At 36.7% G+C, this 21,048-nt stretch overlaps 1 protein-coding gene across 1 annotated transcript; it reads right to left on the reverse strand.

Moving 5' to 3' along the window:
• Positions 1-663: 663 nt before the first annotated feature.
• tlk1b (tousled-like kinase 1b) lies at positions 664-20,323 on the reverse strand. The gene is made up of 22 exons (XM_051112696.1): positions 20,000-20,323; positions 15,473-15,591; positions 14,045-14,116; positions 13,892-13,930; positions 13,190-13,265; positions 12,906-12,949; positions 12,564-12,653; positions 12,386-12,472; positions 10,166-10,258; positions 9,961-10,071; positions 9,735-9,871; positions 8,564-8,749; positions 8,234-8,300; positions 7,925-8,022; positions 7,673-7,754; positions 5,631-5,722; positions 5,456-5,545; positions 5,202-5,371; positions 4,354-4,489; positions 2,813-2,924; positions 2,620-2,727; positions 664-2,543 (listed from the first exon to the last, which is right to left on the reverse strand). The coding sequence occupies exons 1-22, from the start codon at positions 20,133-20,135 to the stop codon at positions 2,379-2,381; spliced, it is 2,310 nt and encodes a 769-aa protein (XP_050968653.1). The 5' UTR covers positions 20,136-20,323; the 3' UTR covers positions 664-2,378.
• Between the last annotated feature and the right edge of the window lie 725 nt (positions 20,324-21,048).

Consider the following 21,048-nt stretch of genomic DNA (forward strand, 5'->3'; position numbering starts at 1 on the left):
GTCCACATGAAGTTTGGAGGTCTGTAGTGATTGACTCTGCAGAAAGTTGACCTCTTCGCACTATGTGCCTCAGCATCCGCTGACCCCGCTCCATCAGTTTACGTGGCCTACCACTTCGTGGCCGAGTTGCTGCCGTTCTCAAACGCTTCCACGTTCTTATAATACAGCTGACAGTTGACTGTGGAATATTTAGGAGCGAGGAAATTTCACGATTCTACTTGTTGCACTGGTGGCATCCTATCACAGTTCCACGCTGGAATTCGCTGAGCTCCTGAGAGCGACCCATTCTTTCACAAATGTTTGTAAAAACAGTCTGCATGCCTAGATGCTTGATTTTATACACCTGTGGCCATGGAAGTGATTGGAACACCTGATTCCGATTATTTGGACACTTTTGGCAATATAGTGTATATACACACAATTAAATTAAGCCATGGACATTTTTATACTGAACATTTGTCTACTGATGCTCAGATTTAAAGCATCAGAGTGTTTTTTGTTTTCATACATAACTTTTAAATATAATAGTCACTCAGCTATGAAATAAAGGCAAGTATTTGATTCTGTCCAGCAGAGGGGCTCTGACAGCAAACCAATAACAACAGCTCTAATATTACATGAAACGGTCCAAAAAATTGTGGAAAGAAACCACAAATACCCAAATATTTTTAAAAATGTTTATTTCTCTTTTGGCTACATTCTCTACAATCGCAGCAGCACTTGGAGACAGATCACCATATGTTGAGCTGAAAACTGCTTCTGGGGTTGAAAGAGTATTTAGAGAGAGGAAACAACAAAAGCTGAGATTCGTCCCCTGAAAACAGACTCTGGAAGCTTCGAGCGTTTGATCGCGGTCCGGTCCATGTCGTTCGGAGATGCTGACCTGACTCAGGCTCCGGGATCAGCGAGGGTTGCTAAGCAACATGACAGCACTGGGTCTGGGCATAAAGGGGTTAATGATCAAGGGCGGGGTCCGGCCCACCTTCCGTCTGTTCTGTCAATCATCGCTCACATCTCACACACACACACACACACACTCATCAGACGCACCACAAACACACCTCATCCACAACCACAATGGAGGTTTATTCATGCTGTTTCCTGGGAAATCAAATTCACATTTGGTCTGAATCACAATGCGAGTAAATCAGGAAACTAAAAGCAATGTCAGGGTGCAGCGAGGTGATGATGCCGCATCAGACAACAAAAGTAACCAACAAACTGAGAAAATATGAAACCCTGCACAGGCTGGATTCATTAATACACTCACGTGATGTTTGAGAGCTGCTATAGGAGGTCTATTCTACTGAGATGATTTAACGTTTCTCCTCCGACACGCAGGACGAACAGGTGAATCTCAAGAAACTGGTCAACAACATGTCCAGGACATTTTCCACTCCAAAAATCAAAACTGACAAAACTGATGACAACTCACTGTAATACAAAAAACACATCTTGTATATACACAGTATGTTATATTGCCTTTAATAGAACAGAACTTGAGAATATATATGCGTGTTTGTGTATATACAACACAATTTTCATGACAGTTAAACTATTATAAGGAATGAATTTATACATATTTATATATACACAAATATTTATGCACATTATATAAAATGAAAAATATATATTTTATGTTTAACCGTCATGAAAACTGACAAAATCTGATGGAACAAAACAGCCTTCATTTCTTTCGCGTACAGTAATTTTTTGTCCCCTTGATTCTGGGGTGAAATGTGACCTGGACACTTTTGGTGAGATTCACCCATTCATGTTTTGCAAATATTAAGCCCATTTAAACATAAACTGACACTTTTCATACATTACTTTGAAGTAAAATAGACACAGCATTTTTGTAACACACGCACCTTGCAATCTGTGCCCAACACATGTATGTTATGAACAGCCGACATATAACGCTGTGGCGTAAAACATCCATTCACAGGCGCACACATAGACACCGTTGTGTCACATTAAAACACTCGCTCTATTTTCAATCACACTACAATTAATTGTCTCTAAATTTCACACTTACACAAAACGAAACACCTCGTTACAGAGGCGTAGCTCAGGGAGGATATCAACAAGAAGCTAAAACATTAGCGTGACCCTCCCAAACCTACTCCACAAAATGCCTTGGGTAAAAAAACAAAAACAAACAAATATCCATTTTCAAATGGTTCTAGCTCTGACTGACATCTGGATCCTCACAGGAAATGACATCAGCCATTCCTGCCCCAATATCAATGGCAGTCACTGTGGCCGGTGTGGGCGTGTCCTACAGCCTGTATAGCTCCTCCCTCTTCCGGTCCACCCCGAGGTGACGAAGGGAGGGAGCTCGCCATCAGAACCGTCAATCGTAATCGATCAGCCAATCAGTAGGAGATGATTCCTGAAGAGGCGGGGCTTGCGGGCGTGGCCTGCAAGTTCCCCGACGAATTGGATCGTCTCATGTGAGGAAGAAGGTACGAGTCGCTACCCAGCTGATGGACGTCAAAGCGATCCTCCTTCCTGTAAGCCAGACAGCGGCGGATAAACGCCTGCGGAGGACAAGAAAGAAAGACTCAGACTGTCGTTTCCACACATACAAACTCACACCGCATGCTTTACACTGACCTTGGCCTCGTTGCTCGCCACGGGTTTGGCAGGAAACTGCACCTCGGTGGCTTTCAGGATGGTGTTTTCTTGAAGGATGTCTTGCTGGGATTGATTATGTCCAAACGGCTGTAGAACAACAAAAGATTCAATGCAGCGTCATCCTAAAAGTCGTTTAACGTGACTCAAGAGACGTTTCTAAACAATGCCGTACCTTTCGTCCATACAGGCACTGGAAGAAAATAACGCCCACAGACCACACGTCTACTTTATTAGAGATCTTTGGAGGTTCTTTACCAACAACAAAACACTCTGGTGGCAAATACCTAAAACATCAGAACATTAGTCTTCATTAGAACATTTAACTCTGTAAAGCCCAACCAATGAGCTTTTAAAAGCAGTCATATGGACTACATTTATACTGCTATTTTGACCTTTTTGAGGCTTTCATATCGAAGCCTGTTTCCGCCACTGAAAAAAAAAAAAAAAAAAAAAAAAAAAAGGTATTGCGACTTCATCTCACAATTCTGACTTTTTTCTCACAATTGCAAGATACAAAGGCATGATAAAATAAAGCGATATAAACTCAGAACTTTTTCTCAGAACAGCATAATCAATTCAGAATTGCAAGATATAAACTGACTTTTTTTCCTTGCAGTTGCAAGTTTATATCTCACAATTCTGACTTTTTCTCAGAATAGCATGATACAAACTTGCAATTGTGAGATAAAGTAAAAATGGCAAGACAAACTCACAATTCTGACTTTTTATTAGAATAAATAGCATGATATAAACTCGATTGCAAGATATAAAGTCAGAATAGCTTGATATAAACTTGCAATTGTGAGATATAAAGTCAGAACTGCAAGATATAACTCAATTTTTACTTTTTCTCAGAACAGCATGACAGAAACTCACAACTGCGAGAAAAAAAACCTCACAATTCTGCAATTACGAGATATAAAGTCAGAATTGCAAGATATAAACTCACAATCCTGACTTTTGACTTTTGCTTATATCTCACAATTCTGACTTTTCTCAGAATAGCATGATATAAACTCACAATTGTGAGATATAAAGTCAAAATTGCAAGACAAACTCACAATTCTGACTTTCCCAGAATAGCATGATATAAATTTGCAGTTGCAAGATATAAAATCAGAATTGCAAGATAGAAACAATTTTTACTCAGAATTTTTCAAAATTCAAGAATAGCATGTCAGAAAACATGATATAAGCTCACAATTGCAAGATATAAAGTCAGAACTGCAAGATAGAAACAATTTTTACTTTTTCTCAGAATAGCATGTAAGAAACTTACAACTGCGAGATATAAAGTCAGAATTGCAAAATAAAAACTTACAATTCTGACTTTATATCTCACCATTGACTTTATATCTTGCAATTCTGACTTTATCTCACAATTGCGAGTTTGTATCATGCAATTGCAAGTTATAAAGTCAGAGTTTCCAAGAAAAACAGACAGAATTGGAAGTTTGTATTTCACAATTCTGAAGGAAAAAAGTCAGAAGTGTGAGTTTGTATCACACAATTCAGAGAAGAAAGTCAGAATTGTGAGATAAATAATCATAATTAACCTTTTTAAAGTTTTCATTCAGTGACGGAAACAGGCTTCCATAAACTTCAGAGCATATAAATACTCTTAAATTTCAGGTTCCACAATAAAAATGTGTTTGTAAAGATACGAGATTGGGCTGAACACTGAAGTAATGTTCTTTAGTGCATTGAACTGACCAGTAGGTTCCGGCTCCCTGCGATGTCAGGTCCATCCCGTCCACTCCGTAGCTGTCGTCATCCATGATTTTAGACAGGCCAAAGTCTGTGATCTTTATCTCCCCACATGCTGTTCCATCCACCAACAGGATATTTCCTAAGCAACCAAAAAAAACACACTTCCTATACAATCTGCATGACAAACAACACATTTTTTTAGACATGTAGAATTACATCAGTTGTTCACCAATTGATACTCTGCAGTGAATGGGTGCCGTCAGAATGAAAGTCCAAAAAGATGACAAAAACATCACAGTAATCCACAAGTAATCCACACCACTCCAGTCCATCAGTTAACATCTTGTGAAGTAAAAAGCCTTGTGTTTGTTAGAAACAGTTTCATCATTAAGAAGTTTTAACTTTAAACCACTGCTTCTAGCTAAAATCAAATCCATAATCCATAATAACGCTTCCTTCAGTGTAAAAGTCCATCCTCTGTTGTCTCAAAATCCACCCACATATTTGTTTAGAACTGTTTTGCACTCTTTTCTCTTGTAAACATTGTTTGATCTGTGCATATTTCTCTCCTGATGTTAGCCAGAAGCAGCAGTTTGAAGTTTAAATCATATAAATTATGGACTGTTTTTTTTTTTTTACAAGCATGAAGCTTTTCATCTCACAAGCTGTTAAGTGATGGACGTGAGTGATGTGGATTTCTTGCAGATTGTTTGTTATGTTTTTAAATCAACTGTTTGGACTCTCATTCTGACGGCACCCATTCACTGCATCTGCATCTTATCTTGGGTGAGTAATTTTTAGAATTTCTTTTTTAGGGTTAACTATTATGCTAAAGTGCATGTTGCATTCACCTGGTTTCAGGTCGTAGTGGATGATGGGTGGTTTGATCTCGTTGAGGTATCGGAGGGCGTTGACTATCTGCATGACAATGGAGCGAGCCTCTTTCTCAGACATCAGCTTGTGTTGCTTCAGATAGAAGTCGAGATCATTCCCCTCACAGAACTCAAGAACAGTGCAGAATCTAGAACAGAAACACATCAAGTCATCATCTGTTTAACTGCAAAAACTAAAAGTGGTTTATCAGAACAAGTAACAAGAGACTCACGTGTCAGTGTCCAGGGAAAAGTAGTCGTAGAGTTTGACTATTCTGGGATGGTCCAGTTGCTTGTGGATTCTATATTCTCTACAGGCATGTCTGGAGTGGACAAAATAACAAATGAGCACGTCCATGAAAGAAAATGTGAGACCAAAAAAGAAAAAAAAAAAGATGGCCAACATACTTGTGGTAGTTCTCCTTCTTCTCCTCTCTCCAGTTCTTGTTGAGCTGGTGGATCTTCACAGCAGCATATCGCTGCTCAAACAGGTCAAATGCCTTCACACGACAACAAAAAAACAGGTTAAGCAAGACAATTTTTCACAAAATTAACTTCCTGAAATATAAGTATAAATATAAATATGAACTAAAGTTAATGGTTGATCTCTACAGCTGTCTACACATTTTGTGTTGTTTCATGTCATATCTGTAACCATATGTGACCCTGGACCTAAGGCTGTGACGGTGGCAGATTTTTTCGGTGGTAATGGACCAACTACCGTCTGTATATATCCGTCTGGAGCCAGAGTCTTTTCTCTCTTTCCCATTACACTGTTGCATCCATTAAAACAGCTCAGTTTTGTTTTTAATAGGAACGTGTTTATATTTCTTTTCAATTCTTTCTAAAGTTAATGTAGAAATATGTCTGGAACATTTTTTGTTTTTTAAATTAAGGTTTTTGCTTTTTAAAGTAACGGCCAAGCGGCCACAGGCAGGCAGTGAGTTGATCACAGCCTACGTTTGATCAATTTTGCCTTCTCAAATCATCACGACCTGCCTAAAATGAAATCTTCAAACATATCACGTTATTTTAAACATTTAACTTAGATGAATACACGCTATTATGCGCACACAATCGTTTGTTGGAGAATAGAAGCTAAATGTGCTTTGTAGGACATGGAGGCACCAGAGCAATCAATTGCAAAAAAAAAATTAAGATACACCATAATCTTTGGTCATAAAGGTAAGCTTAATATATCATCTGGAACTGTAAAGGGTCTAATTTTATTTGCACAACCTCACAATATCAACAAAATGTTGTGCTTTTGTAAAATTAAAGAAAACAAACAAAAAGCGCTTTCTGATGTCTTGGTGTTGAACAGGAGCGCTGCACAAAAATGAAACGAAACTCAGCAAATACTTGCCTTACAGTCAGGATAAATATATCTACAGAAAGATTTAAATGATTACTTTACTGCTTTAAAACAAACAAAAAAAAAAAAATTCAAATTGAAAACAAAAACTCTTTCATTATAAAATCCGTAGAGATGCATTTCTCTCTGAAGGCGTGTCCAATGAGCAGATGGCGAGTCAGGAACGTCATCTTTGTTACACTGGCTCAGAAAACACTAGTTTATTAATAATTCATTCAAGTATGTCCTTATTTCCCTCCGACATATTCATGGTAATTACTTTATTCTGGAGCTTTGCAAGCTTTAGCCTACTGTGTGCGTATGAACGTGGATCTCTTCCAGCAGCTGCGAAGGCACTTTCGCTCGCTGCTGCTGCTGCCGGGGACACTAAACACGGCCACGGCAGAATAACTGTTGCAGAAACACTGTATTTTATGCTTGTTATAGATTATATTACGACCGGCACAGCCCTACGTGGACCACGGTGCTACTTAAGTAGCACGGGTATGTATGTAACAATAGCCAACAACACATTGTATGGGTCAAAATGATCAATTTTTCTTTTATGCCAAAAATCATTAGGATATTAAGATATATATTAAAATATTTTGTAAATTTCCTACTGTAAATATAACAAAACTTATTTTTGGATTAGTAATATGCATTTCAAAGAACGTCATTCAGACAACATTAAGGCCATTTTTCTCAATATTTTGATTTTTTTGCACCCTCGGATTCCAGATTTTTAAATAGATGTATCTCAGTCAAACTTTGTCATATCCTAACAAACCAGACCTCAGTGGAAAGCATATTTATTCAGTTGATGTATAAACCTCAATAAAAAAAAACAATTGACCCTAATGACTGGTTTTGTGGTCCAGGGTCACATCTTCATTTTTCTATAACAGATTTTAGATTATAATTTAAAAATTATAATCATCATGTGACACCAGTCTTCAGTGTCACATGATACTTCAGAAATCATTCAATATGCTGATTTGCTGCTTAAGAAACATTTTGTTATTATTAATGTTGAAAACAGTTGTCCTGCTTTATATTTTTGTAGAAACACAAAAACAACAAAAAAACAAAATACCTTATAAACTTCACTGAAACCTCCTCTTCCCAGCAAGTGTAAGAGAAGATACCTTTCATTAAGGGTTGGATGGTCTTTAAACCTACAAAAACACACAAAAAGTGTAAATATATACTAATAAGACACAGTTAAAATACTCAATGTTTTCCAATTAGTTTATCACTGAATGCCCTTTAGGAATTCCAAAAGACTTCCACAAACTATATTTAAGATTTAAATATTTAAATCTAGTCCGAAGTGGGCGGGGCTTACTGAGAACTGTCCTCATTGTTGATTCTTTTAAGTTCTCGAATGTGCAGATTCCTCACGCGCTCCAACCGCTCCAGCTCCGCCTGGATCTCTGCCTCCTCCTGAGCACACACACGTGAACACACACACACACACAAGAGCACATACTCATGTATGAATGGCAGATTCCACTAAAAGGACAAAAAGACTATTTGAAACAGCATTTCTGCATGACTGCTTATGCATGAAGCACTAATGCTCCACCTCACTGCCTTTTAACCCTCTTACCCTAATGCACGTGAGAGTGTGTATTGTTTATAAAGAGAAACTAACCTTTTTGAGATGGCCCAGTCTCAGTTTGAAGATTTCTTCTTGCTCATGATACTCTGCCACAGTCAGCCTGCAGAAGCATTTCAATAACAGAGTTTGCTTCTGAACCATTTTTGCAAACAGTATAGCAGAAAACACTTTGAAATGATTTAAATCACAGTCTTTTGGTGTTTTATAGATCACACATGTTTATATAATGATCTTAAAATGATGAATTGTGCAGCCCTGGTCTATATTAATCCTAATTGTCTCATTTTAATGCCATTAGAAGTCAATGGGAAGTCTCCATTTGGAAGGGAAGTGAATGAGTGTGTGTGTGTGTTAATGTCTTACAGTGTAGGCAGGCTGGGTTTGAGGAAGGGGTCGTTGTCGGCTCCGTTGACGGCTTTGGTCTTTCTCTGTTTGGACTCATTAGGGGTCGGGCTCTGGGAGGAGGGTGTGCTGGGAGGTTTGCGCTTTGCTAGAAGTTTCCGCTGCCTCTCGATCTCTTCCCTCTGCTGGTTTATCCATTCCTGCTGCCTATTAATACAGAGAATATTTAAAAACCCCAATAAATAAAACAACCTATGCAAACACACAATAGAAAGGACTCGCCCTATTATTATTTACAATGGAAGTGATCTACATTGCATTAAAAATTCCCCAAAGTTTATGCTGCCATCCCAAAAAAAACAAACAAACACATTTTTGTTACTTGAAATAAAATATTGAAAAACCCTTAAACTTATTTTATTTTAGAACATCAAGCTTTTTTTTTTTTTTTTAATATGTTCATTTAGTTTATTTTGATGTACTAAAATGACTAAAACTGGAATAAAAATAATTAACTATATGAAATAAATAATTAATTATTAATAATGAACTATTTATATAAATAAAAAATTATGAAACTACAAGATAAAAAAAAAAAATCATTAAAATATAATATAACATAAATATTAAAAATATATAACTGTGCCTCAATGATTATAAAATTAACACTGCATCTGATGGTAATTATGTCAATGTTTGTACAAAAATTAATTTAATTCTTAACAGCATCCCATTTGGATTTTATTTATATAACTGTTTAAAAATATATAAATAAATATAAGAAACAAAAACACACTACAAGATTACTAAAACTTCATGTAAAATTAAAATGAAAGCAAAAAACAAAAATATTATTTAAATATAATACTATAAATATAATATTAAAAAATATATATAATTGTGCCTCAATGATTATTAAAATAACGCTGAATCTGATGGTAATTATGTCAATGTTTGTACAAAAATGTAATATTTAATTAATTAAATTCCACCAGCACCCCATTCAGATTTTATTTATATTTGTTATTTTATTTATAGATTAAAACTGAAATAAAAATGAAATAAGAAACATAAATGTACTCAAATTTAACTCAAACAAAATGAAAATTAAAAAAAATACATATATATTTTTGCACTTTTTCCCAATACTGGACAAAACCAGCTTTCGTGTACATCTGTGTGAGACTCTTACTTGACCAGGTTCTGGAAGGCATATCCATCAGTCCACTGTTCCGAGTAGGACGCTCCGTGCCGGACTGTGGTGAAGTGCCCCAGACGCAGTCGGTCTTGCATGCTCTTTTCACGGCACGACTGCTTCTCTTGAGTGCTCTAGAGAGTCCATAACACACTCGAGAGTCACTCAACCACCCCTGACACATGAGAAATAAGCAGCTGCCAGCATATCAAACACGGCTCACCTTCTCAATGAGCAGTTTTTTACTCATCGTAGTGCATTTGTTCAGACGCTCCTTGAAACGTTCCAGCAGCTTCTGCTGCTCATCTATCTGTCTGCGGAGGTCACAGTTCGCCTGGGGAGAAAACATTAAAACCACTCAATGTCTGAACACAAATGCCACTTTGCGACTTCAACAAAGAAAAAACTCAAGGACAGGTGACACTCACCCTGAGTAGATCATCTATTCTGCCCTCCTTCTTCTCAAGGTCAAGATTCTTATTGCTCTCAAGTGCAGCCAGTTTCAACAGTGTCAAATCCGTCTGAAAGCAGTGAAGGAAAGAGTAAACGTGGAGAGAATGCAAACAACAACAGTGATTTTGAGAGAATATAATATCGATGACAGCATGTGTGATCAACAGTTACAGTGAACAGTGCATCATATACAGTGCCAATGAGCTTGTTTAACAATGCCAGAGCATGTTAAACATGCATGCAATTCATATTTAAAGGGTTAGTACATTTAAAAACAATATTAGTGTGCACATTTAACAGCAAAGTGTGAGAGTGAGTATATTTAACAGTTGCAGAGCATGCACGTACGCAATGCTTAATTAATAGTCACGTTTTGCAGTGCCAGTGTGTGCAATGTGCATTTGTAACATTGTTTGTGCAACTGTCACTGTTCAGTGCAAATTTTAATGTAAACATGTCAGTGCACAGTGTACATGTATAACAGCATAGGAGTGTGAGAGCAAGCTGTTTAACAGTGCTATAGCATGCAGTGCACACAATTAACAGTGGCAGTATGTGCTGTGCTTATTGAAGTGTCAGTGCACAGTTCACGTTTTGCATTGTTTTATAGCATACAGTGAGTGTGCATATTTTACAGCATCAGAGTTTAAAAGAGTGACCTTGTTTAACAGTGCAGTGTAGTGAGAGTGTACACTGCATGTTTATCACCGTCACTGAAACTGAGCTTGTTTAAGTGCAGTGAACACAAGCAGTGCACAACAATGTGCTGCTGAAAGACACGTTTAACAGAATCAGAGAGCAGAGCATGTTTAATAGTGTCAGAGTGGGCAGTGCCCATGAATCAGACACATAATGAGTCAGAGCATGCACTGTGCAGTATGCATGTTCAATTGTCAATACGCAGCACAACTTTGAAGCTTATTGGCATCAGAGAGCATCAATGCTTATTGAAAAGTGTCAGCGTGCAGAGCACGTTTTGCAGTGTAATTGCTTGCAATACATATGATTAACAGCATCAGAGTGTGGCTATTCACCTGTGTCAATGTGCAGTGCAAATTTTAACGTTTATTTACTGTCAGGTGTGACTGAGCTTACGTGCACTGCACATATTTAACGGCATCAGCTTATGCAATGCTTATTTAACTGTCAGTGTGCATTGTACATTTCAAAGTGTCATTTTGCAGTGTTAGTGTGCAGTGCATGTTTCACAGTGTCAGTGTGGAGTGTAAGTCTTGCAGTGTTAGGCTGCATGTCCACCAAAGCGTTTTTAGCCAGCTGAAAAAGCCCAGCTGTAAGTGTGTGAGAGCACAGCATTTTGTTTCTATTGAGATGTTGTGATTACTCTGATATGAAATACACTTTAGCAATATGGCAGACGCATGGTGAATGAAATGTTTCTCCAAGCATAATTTGTAATACAAGCATGGTGTGATGGTTGATCAGTATTAGTCCCGCCCCTCCTCCACTGTGATTGGTTGGCTGACTAGAAAGTGACAGTGAGTAGCGCAGCATTTTACTTAAAGTTGAAGATTCTTCAAAAAACGCTTTCACGGACACATGGCCTTAGTATGCAGTGTACATTTTTGCAGTGTCGGTGTGCAGTGCATGTTACGCAGTGTCAGTGCAGAGTATGTTTTACAGTTAAATTTTGCAGTGTTAGTGTGCAGTGTCTGCAGTGCTTTATTCATTGCCAGTGAGCAGTGCATGTTATTAATTGTCATAGGTCACTGCATGTTATGCAGTGTCAGTGTAGAGTGCATGTTTTACTGTGTCAGTGTGCAGCGCACATTTTGCAGTGTTAGTGTGCAGTGAACGTTAAGCAGTTTCATTGCACAATGCATGTTCTGCTGTGTCTGTGTTAAGTGCATGTTAGGCAGTGCCAGTGTGCAATGAAGGCTTTACAATGTCAGTGTTTTGCAGCGTCGTGTGCAGTGAACATTTTACAATTTTTTACAGTGTTTTACAGATGACGGATGTTTCACAACGGCAACATTAGAACATGCAATACACATGACTACCAGCATCAGAGAGTGGATGTTTAACTGTGTTCATGTGCAGTGCAAATATTGTACAATGTACACTGATGTTTATCAGAGTTCTGCAGACACGTTTAACAGAATCAGAGAGAAGAGCACATTTAATAGTGCCAGACGTGCGGTGCATGTGTTTGAGAGCAACGGTGATGCAAGTATTACCTGGACACTTCTGCTGCTCAGCTGTTTTGGATTCATCGTGTGATCCATGAAACACAGGCTGGTGGGTGAGGAGCTGTTCTGTCTGACCTGAAGAATGAAAAACAGCATTGTTAAAAAAATAAACATCATGGCTTCTTACATGATATTCACATCCCAAATCTCAAAGATCAGCACTTACGATAGAGCCGGGTGCAGAGTGAGAGTTCTGTGGTGAGCGCAGGACCGGAGGAAGCCCCCTGACTGGACTTGATCCGTTTCCTCCCTGGAACTTTAGGAAGAAGATATGCTGAGTTTTTTTTAAACAGCAGCACACAACATACTAACAGGATGTGATGTCATCACAGTGTTACTAACAACGCTCAAGCAATTTCACAACTCTACAAGTCAAAACATCTACTAAAGCGAGCAGCCATTAGAAGATGAAAAAGCAGCATTACTCTGACTAAAAGCTCGGACACCTGACTGACATTTAATACAGAGCTGACTAAACGCAGAGTCATCCACACAAAGCTGTACTTACATCAAAATAATCGCTGATCTTGGGGCCTCGGCCGGAAGACTTTCCTGAGAGATAAAAAATAAAAAATAAAAATTACCACACAGTCAATGGGTACAATCACTTTTCTGTCAGTGCATGTCAATTTTATTGCGCTAAACATTAAACGCTCTATTTCCTAATAAACACGAAGCACATGATTTTCAGCTTGAACATCTTCAAAATGCCACGTTTGTTAATTTATTGAAAAACTCCATTGTGTTTCATTAAGTACTACTTTGTTCACACGCACAGGACGTTAACGTTACCTTGGCTGCTCTCTGACTGGTTGTCAACCTTCCTCTTTCTTCCTCTGGATGATTCGGAGTGCTTCTTCTCTGGAGTCTTGGGAAAACAGGAAAAAGCATTACTACGCTAATCAATCAATACTTCCGTTCACTAAATCAATACAGTCAATATTAATGCTTTAGGTAAGCTCCATTTGAAGCTGAATTCAGGTCTCAAAGAAGCTGTAAAAGATTCACCAATGAAGTTCCCAAACAGCCTTTCTACACGAATTGTGTACGAACTCCACACATCATTTACCATGTCATTCCAAACCCATTTGACATTTCATTAATATGCTGGGTGCTCTTTTCAGTGTAATGAAAGCGAATATGGACAGGTGCTGTCAAGCTTCAAAATGACAAAAAAGCTCCATCAAACTATCACAAAAGTGGTTCATAAGAGTTTTGCCCTTAGAAGACAATGGAACGTAGCATTGAAAAGGAAGAGACGGAAATATAAGTTATTAACTGCATATAACGGTATACCTTCATAAATCATATGGACCAGCTTAAATCACTCTTATTTGTCATTTCCATTCAACATACAGCAACCAAGATATTCTTTAAAAATTCACTTTGCATCCCACAGAAGAAGAAATAAAAAGTCTTATGGATTTGGAACATCATGATATTTCATTTTTAAGAATCAAGATAATAAATAAGATAAAATAACATCTAACTCACTGAATATGCAGGTGAACCTCCTTTCTTTATGTCAGAGTTCTTTATGGGAACGAAAAAAAAACAGTTTAGACGGACAATGCATGGACAAATCGAAACAGATTTATGTTCAATAAATATAAAGCTGAAATGAGTAAGCATGAGTATAGTGTGCACCTCAGACTCCTTGTCACTAGATGACCCCAGGCTGCCAAAACTGTGACTGGAACATTCGTTATTGTTCAAACCCTAAAAAGAAAGATTTACAAAAAAACTTTTACACTGATTTCACTGGTGAAAATAAATTAAGCAACATTAAGAGGATAGTGTCTAGTCATTTAGACTAGTGTCGTTTCACCTTGAGCTCTTGCAATTATGAGAGTGCTGGGAAATATGGTTTTAATAGAGTCTCCAATTTCAACTTCAGCAGCAAAAACTGCATTAGACTTGATAAGTTCAGTTCATTTCTTTGAACCATTTTAAACTATTTAGCTTATTAGTAAAATTAATTCACTCCTGATTCAATGATTTATTTTTAGTCATCACTCCAAAATAAAAAGGTTTATGCATGGGAGTTTTCTTTTTTTTTTTTTACTAAAACTTTTTAATATGTGCAAGTAAATTGAAACATGAGAAAAAATATCAAATTCTCTAAAACATTTAGTGGAAAAATATCTTTATTCTATACTATTATTTTAGTGCTACATTTTATTTCATTCGAAAAAAAACGTATTTTCAGTCTTTAAAAAAATAAATCTATATTTATATCAAAAGAATCAATAATAAATTAAATTCATTTTAATTACATATAAATGATGATGGATTACAAATACTAGTCAAAAGAAATGTTTTTTAAAGAAGTGCTCACCAGCCTGCATTTATTTGATCTAGAGTATGAAAAAAAAACAGTAAAATATTTCATAATTTTACCATTTAAAATAACTGCTTTCTATTTGAATACATTTTAAAATGTCATTCCTGTGATTTCAAAACGGAATTTTCAGTATCATTACTCCAGTCACATGATCCTTCAGAACTCATTTTAATATTCCGATTTGCTGCTCAAAAACATTTATAATTTATTATTATTATTATTATGTTGAAAATAGCTGAGTAGAATTTTTTCAGGTTTCTTTGATGAATAGAAAGTTCAGAAGTACAGCATTTATCTGAAATAGAAATCTTTTGTAACATTATATATGTCTTTATCATCACTTTTGATCGATTTAATCAATCAAGTATTAATTTCTAGAATTTATTTCCCCCCCAAAAAATAAATAAAATAATATTCAGCAAATCAGAATATCAGAATGATTTCTGAAGGATCATGTGACACTGAAGACTGGAGTGATGATGCCGGAAATGGAGCTTTGATCACAGGAATAAATTACATTTTAAAATATATTCAAATAGAAAACAGTTTTTTTAAATAGTAATAATATTTTAAAATTTTACAGTTTTTGCTGTACATTGGATCAAATAAATGCAGACTTGGTGAGCAGAAGAATCTTCTTAACAAAACAAAATTCTTACTGTTCAAATACTTTTGACTGGTAGTACATAAATTAAAAAAAAAACATATATGAGGATTTATATGAGCATTACTTTAGGTCCTCCACTCGCGCTCCCTGTGCTTCCTCCCGTATTTCCACTCACTGCTCCGATGAAACGTGCCTCCAAAAGCTCCTGCCGGCGTGGATCCAGAGAATGCAGTTCATCCATACCTACAAACGCACACACAAACACAAGTCAATCTCGACACGTTCACACACAGGGTTGAGGCTCGTGAGGGGTGTGATCACAGTGACGCACCCTCCTGGAATCTTACGAGACCATCAGTCATTGTTTTCTGATCAAATGCCACCCTAAACGAGCCAGAGGATCATACATCTACTCATATTCCTGGTTTAAAGGCAAAGTACTTAGAAAAGGTTTACAGCCACAGAACCACACTCACATCAAACGTGTATTTATATTAATCCGTCTCTAAAATGGCCAGACGGTGACAATGATAGGTACTCATGCTTCTGCCATTCACAAGCTCTCTTAGCCATATTCACATTCATTTTTCACAGCAAACTTTAACTTCTTCCTGCTAGAGTCAGGATTACAAACAGGAAGTACTTCGAGACGTTTCCTGCTCATTATCAGCTGATGCCACTGACAGCATAGCATACCTTATTTTAGCCTCAGTAAAAAATGACGACAATCTACCATTTTACAGAATAAGGTTAAATGATGTAGTTGAGTGTGCATTTTCATGCACCACTGTGACCTCAATTTTACAGATTAAATGAGGTTATATAGATATATACCATACACTACTGTTCAAAAATTTGACTTTTTTAAAGAAATTAATTATTTTATTCATCAAGAATGCATTAAACTGATCAAAAGTGACAACAAAGACATTTATAACGCTAAAAACCTTTTTATTATTTCAAACAAATGTTGTTCTTTTGAACTTTTCATTCATCAAAGAATCATGAAAACCAATGTACCACAGTTTCTACAAAAATATGAAGCAGCACAACAGTTTTCAACACTTCTAAGCAGCAAATCAGCATATTAGAATGATTTCTGAAGGATCATGTGACACGGAGTAATGAAGCTAAAAATTCAGCATTGGATCACAGAAATAAATTATATTTTAAAATATATTCACATAGAAAACAGTCATTTTAAATTGTAAATATATTTTAGAATTTTACAGTTTTTACTGTATTTTTTAATCAAATAAATGCAGCTTTGATGAGCATAAGAGACTTTATTCAAAAACATTTTTAAAAATCCTACAAATCCCAGATTTCTGAACAGCACTGTAAATTCTACGCAAACAAACCAACAGCCTGCGGAGAAAGCTGAGTAAATAATGTAAGGATTACATTTTTGGTTGCACTATTCCTTCCATGTTTGACATGGAAGCAGATGCCTGAAGACAGAATTCATCATCATCATTGATGCAGCAGCCAAATGGCCCCGTTTCTTCAGCACATGAGCCTAATACAGTACCAGCAGCCGATAAGAACAACCAGCTAATAACGGCATGAATCATCATTATAAAACCTGTCTAAAGGAATCATCTGGTCTTCAAACCCCATTACAGTGACTAGACAAAACAGCTCAGGTTCACTTGTGTTCTCTAGCCATAAACACACCGGCTGAGCGGATGCGTTCGACACCACTGCCATGATAAGACTCGTGCCAGAAAGAGCTCCAAGCCAAAGAGATCCCAAGATGGTGGATGGGTGGAAAATTATGAAGGTCAACAGGGCAGGAAGAGCACAGCTGCCCAGATAAAGGACGCAGATGATAAATCAAAACACTGGGAATGAGTAAACACAAACCTAAGGCCACGTCTGGTTTGGCAAATAACCCAAGCAGCAAAAAAAAAAAAAAAAAAAAAAAAAACAGTGCCTGGCTAAATAAGACACCTCCCAAACATGCAGAAGGCGGAGCGGAAATGAGTGAACGCAAATGACCAGGAAACACCCAGACCACATCCTAGTTTGTGCACTGATGCACAGGTGAGCCATCAAGAGATATACACACGATAATTGGCTGAGATACAACTATTTGAAAATCTGGAATCTGAGTGTGCAAAAAAAAAAAAAAAAAATTGAGAAAATCACCTTTAAAGTTGTCCAAATCAAGTTTTTAGCAATGCATATTACTAATCAAAAATTAAATTCTGATATATTTACAGTAGTAAATTTACAAAATATCTTTATGGAACGTGCTTTTTACTAATATTCTAATGATTTTTGGCATAAAAGGAAAAAAAACTATAATTCTGACTCATGCAATGTATTTTTGGCTATTACTACAAATATAGTAAAGTATTTAATAAAGTATTTTTAAAAATGGATGACACATCAACCATGCATTTTACATGCTTAAAAAGCCTCAAAAAAGTAAATTCCTGGGGCAAATATTAATTCCACTTAATTTTTAAAACCTCTCAAAATGAGTACAAATTTTGCGATATATAAGAACTTAAAATCGCTGTTTTCTATGTGAATATTATAAAAAGTAATTTATTCCTGTGAACAAAGCTGAATTTTCAGCATCATTACTCCAGTCTTCAGTGTCATGCTCCTTCAGAAATCATTGCCCTACAAACATTTTATATAATTATTGATGTTGAAAACAGTTGCGCTGCGCTCAGGATTTCTTGATAATTGGATAAGAAATTAGAATAATAGCATTTATTTTAAATATTACAAATGTCTTTACTGTCACCTTTGATTAATTTAATGCATCCTTGCTGAATGAAAACCTAAGGTAGTACATAGTAATGTTCACCACATTCATATAAAATTGTCTTTATATGGTACTCTGAGATTTGTCAGAAAAAAAAACACAATACTGCTATGACAGATATCTATTAAACATGGTACTACCATGGTACCATGTCCATAATATCACTACTTTTTGGACATTTTTGTAAATGCAAAAAGTACAAGCAGGTAAAAGGTTCCACTCTTTCATAACATCGATAAAAAATTAAAGGCACAGCATGCCATTACATCACTGAGGACTTATTCTTGGCCATGAGAATCTGAGCAATGCATTAACACACATATGATATTACACTCATCAGTGCACATACGCATGTTTACAGCACATATTAACACAGAGTTCCGAATGGCCATGATAAAAATCAAAGGAAACAACCGGTGCGAGACTTACAGGTTCATCAAAAACATAAAAAACAAAGGAAACCATATAACCTGAAACATGCATTTCAATCAGATGTGTATCAGATGGTCTTCTGCTTTAAAGTTCAAAGCTGCTGGGCTGATTCCAGGGACAAAACAAAAAACTGCATTAACCATAAAAATGCAATGCTACACCTTTCCTACTTCTGAGAAATAAATAACACTCAAACAACAACAATGTTTATGAGATGTGTCCAAATTCAACATGGCTACCTAGAAAACATTTGTGAGCTGCAAATAAACACTCTCATACATAAACAACACAAAGTAATGTGAAACACATACTGTGTCAAAACCGAGTCTGTTGCCTACCTAGACAGCATTTTTGGCTATTGCATAACATGCATTGAGTGCTAGATAAATAATTCAATACTTTCACCCATAAAAACACAAAATCATGGTTTGTGGCATTGTATTAAAATCCAGTGAGATGCACCTACACAGCATCCTACATGCATTACGGACTCAAGCATTCCCTTGATATTGACCAGCCAACCTAAACAGAAGTGCTAGAAATAATACACTCAAGCATAAAAACATCAGCTTATATTTATCATATACTAGCAAGCAGCATTTTGGGCCATTGCATTGCATGCAAGCATGCATGCATGAGTCACAAACATACTGTCAACCTTAAATCATCAATTAATGTTTGTCTGGTTGTGTCTATCTACCTAGACATTCTTCATGAGCCATTGCATGACATGCATTGAATGCTAGTCAAATACTTAAACGCAAAAACAGCAACTCGTGTTTATCAGATACTGACAATGTCCTAAAGCCCAGTTAGTTTGTACCTACCTAGCATTTTTGAGCTGTTGCATTGCATGCATGGGTGACAAACATTCTCAAGCATACAGACAGCAACTCATGTTAATCAGGTACAGACCGTGTCTCATTTTTGAGCCATTCCAATGCACACATGAGTGATAAAGACACACTCTTAACCTCAAAAACATCAACTCGTATTTATCAGCCTGGCTGTATGTCAAAACCTAGCGAGCTGCTACCTAGACACAAAGACAGCGTCATAAAAATGCACAAAAATACGCACCTATGATGTCCAAAAATGCAGTCTAGGTAGACATCTCGCTAGGTTTTGAGACACGGCCAGTGACAGAGTCCCTTAATAGGTGACCATGGGCATCCTCACGTCAAATTAACCGTGCAATCAAGACAAAAAGCGACGGGATTCCACCGCAAAGAGTTTAAAACACAGCAGGTCGTGTCCAGGACTCGATGCTTGTTATTAAAACAGAGAGAGTCACAGTCAGCAGACGAGAGATCAGCGGCCTCCGACACGACCGCTTCGATTAAAGGCCAGATTTAGGACAAATCACACGTCAATCTAAGACAATCCCGAGCGATTTCACATGAACGAAGTTTAAATGGACATCCACGGCGGTTTTACCTTCCTTGTGCCTCCGCGGAGCGCAGATATCGAGCGGAGAAACTGAGCCCGGGGTCGGAGATCCAGTCGAGAACTGAGAGCAAGATGGCGCTCCGTCCAAACTTCCACTGCTGTTGCTGTTACTTTGGACACTCATGAAGACACTTTCCCCGCGAAGAGACGCCCGAGCGCATCGCACACATGATCTCTGTGAAATCACACCTGTGTGTGTCTAATGCATCATGCACAAACCCTGATGATCAATGCAACGCTGCTCATGTTTTCAGCTCCGCACTGCGCACTGAGATCCTCACTCACTCTCTCAGTGTGTGTGTGTGTGTGTGTGTGTAGCCGATGCGTGACGCCAGTTGCAAAGGTTGCACACATGTACACACTCACACACATCAGTGCAAAACTTCAGACCACACCGTGTTTGATGCTTCAGCCCTTCTAGCAAATTCTATTATGGATACAATTACTCTTTGCCTTAATAAATTATATACACGATCACTCAGCTGATCATGCAAAACAAACAGGTTTGACATGAAGTGGTCATGAGCAGTTTTTAACTTATGTAAGTCTTCATGTCAAAATTACTTAGGTACTTAGCAAATAAATAGCTATACATGATCATATTTAAAAATTTTCTGAGACCACAGAGAGATAATTAATGTAAGTCAGGCACTGCCCAGTCATTATTCAGAAATATTTGATGATATTAATAGTATATATAATATTTAAGATTAATAATATATGTTAAGATTACATATAAATTAATATAACAATAATTATAGTCGACCAATATAAATATAATATAATATAACCATTAATAAAGATAGCAATAATACTATAAAAATTAAGTACATTAATGCCCTGTTATTTTTTTAGAAATAAAATAATCATAATAATATATCAATAATTAATGTCCTAGACTAAAATATAATAAATATAATTATAATTCATACTTAATTAAAATAGTAATAATACCATATAAATATAGTAATAAAAATAGTAATCATAATAATAATAGTGTATTACAAGGTTCTTCAAAAAACAAGTACATTATTAAG

The sequence above is a fragment of the Labeo rohita genome, chromosome 6, assembly GCF_022985175.1.
Source record: "Labeo rohita strain BAU-BD-2019 chromosome 6, IGBB_LRoh.1.0, whole genome shotgun sequence".
Taxonomy (NCBI): Eukaryota; Metazoa; Chordata; class Actinopteri; order Cypriniformes; family Cyprinidae; genus Labeo; species Labeo rohita.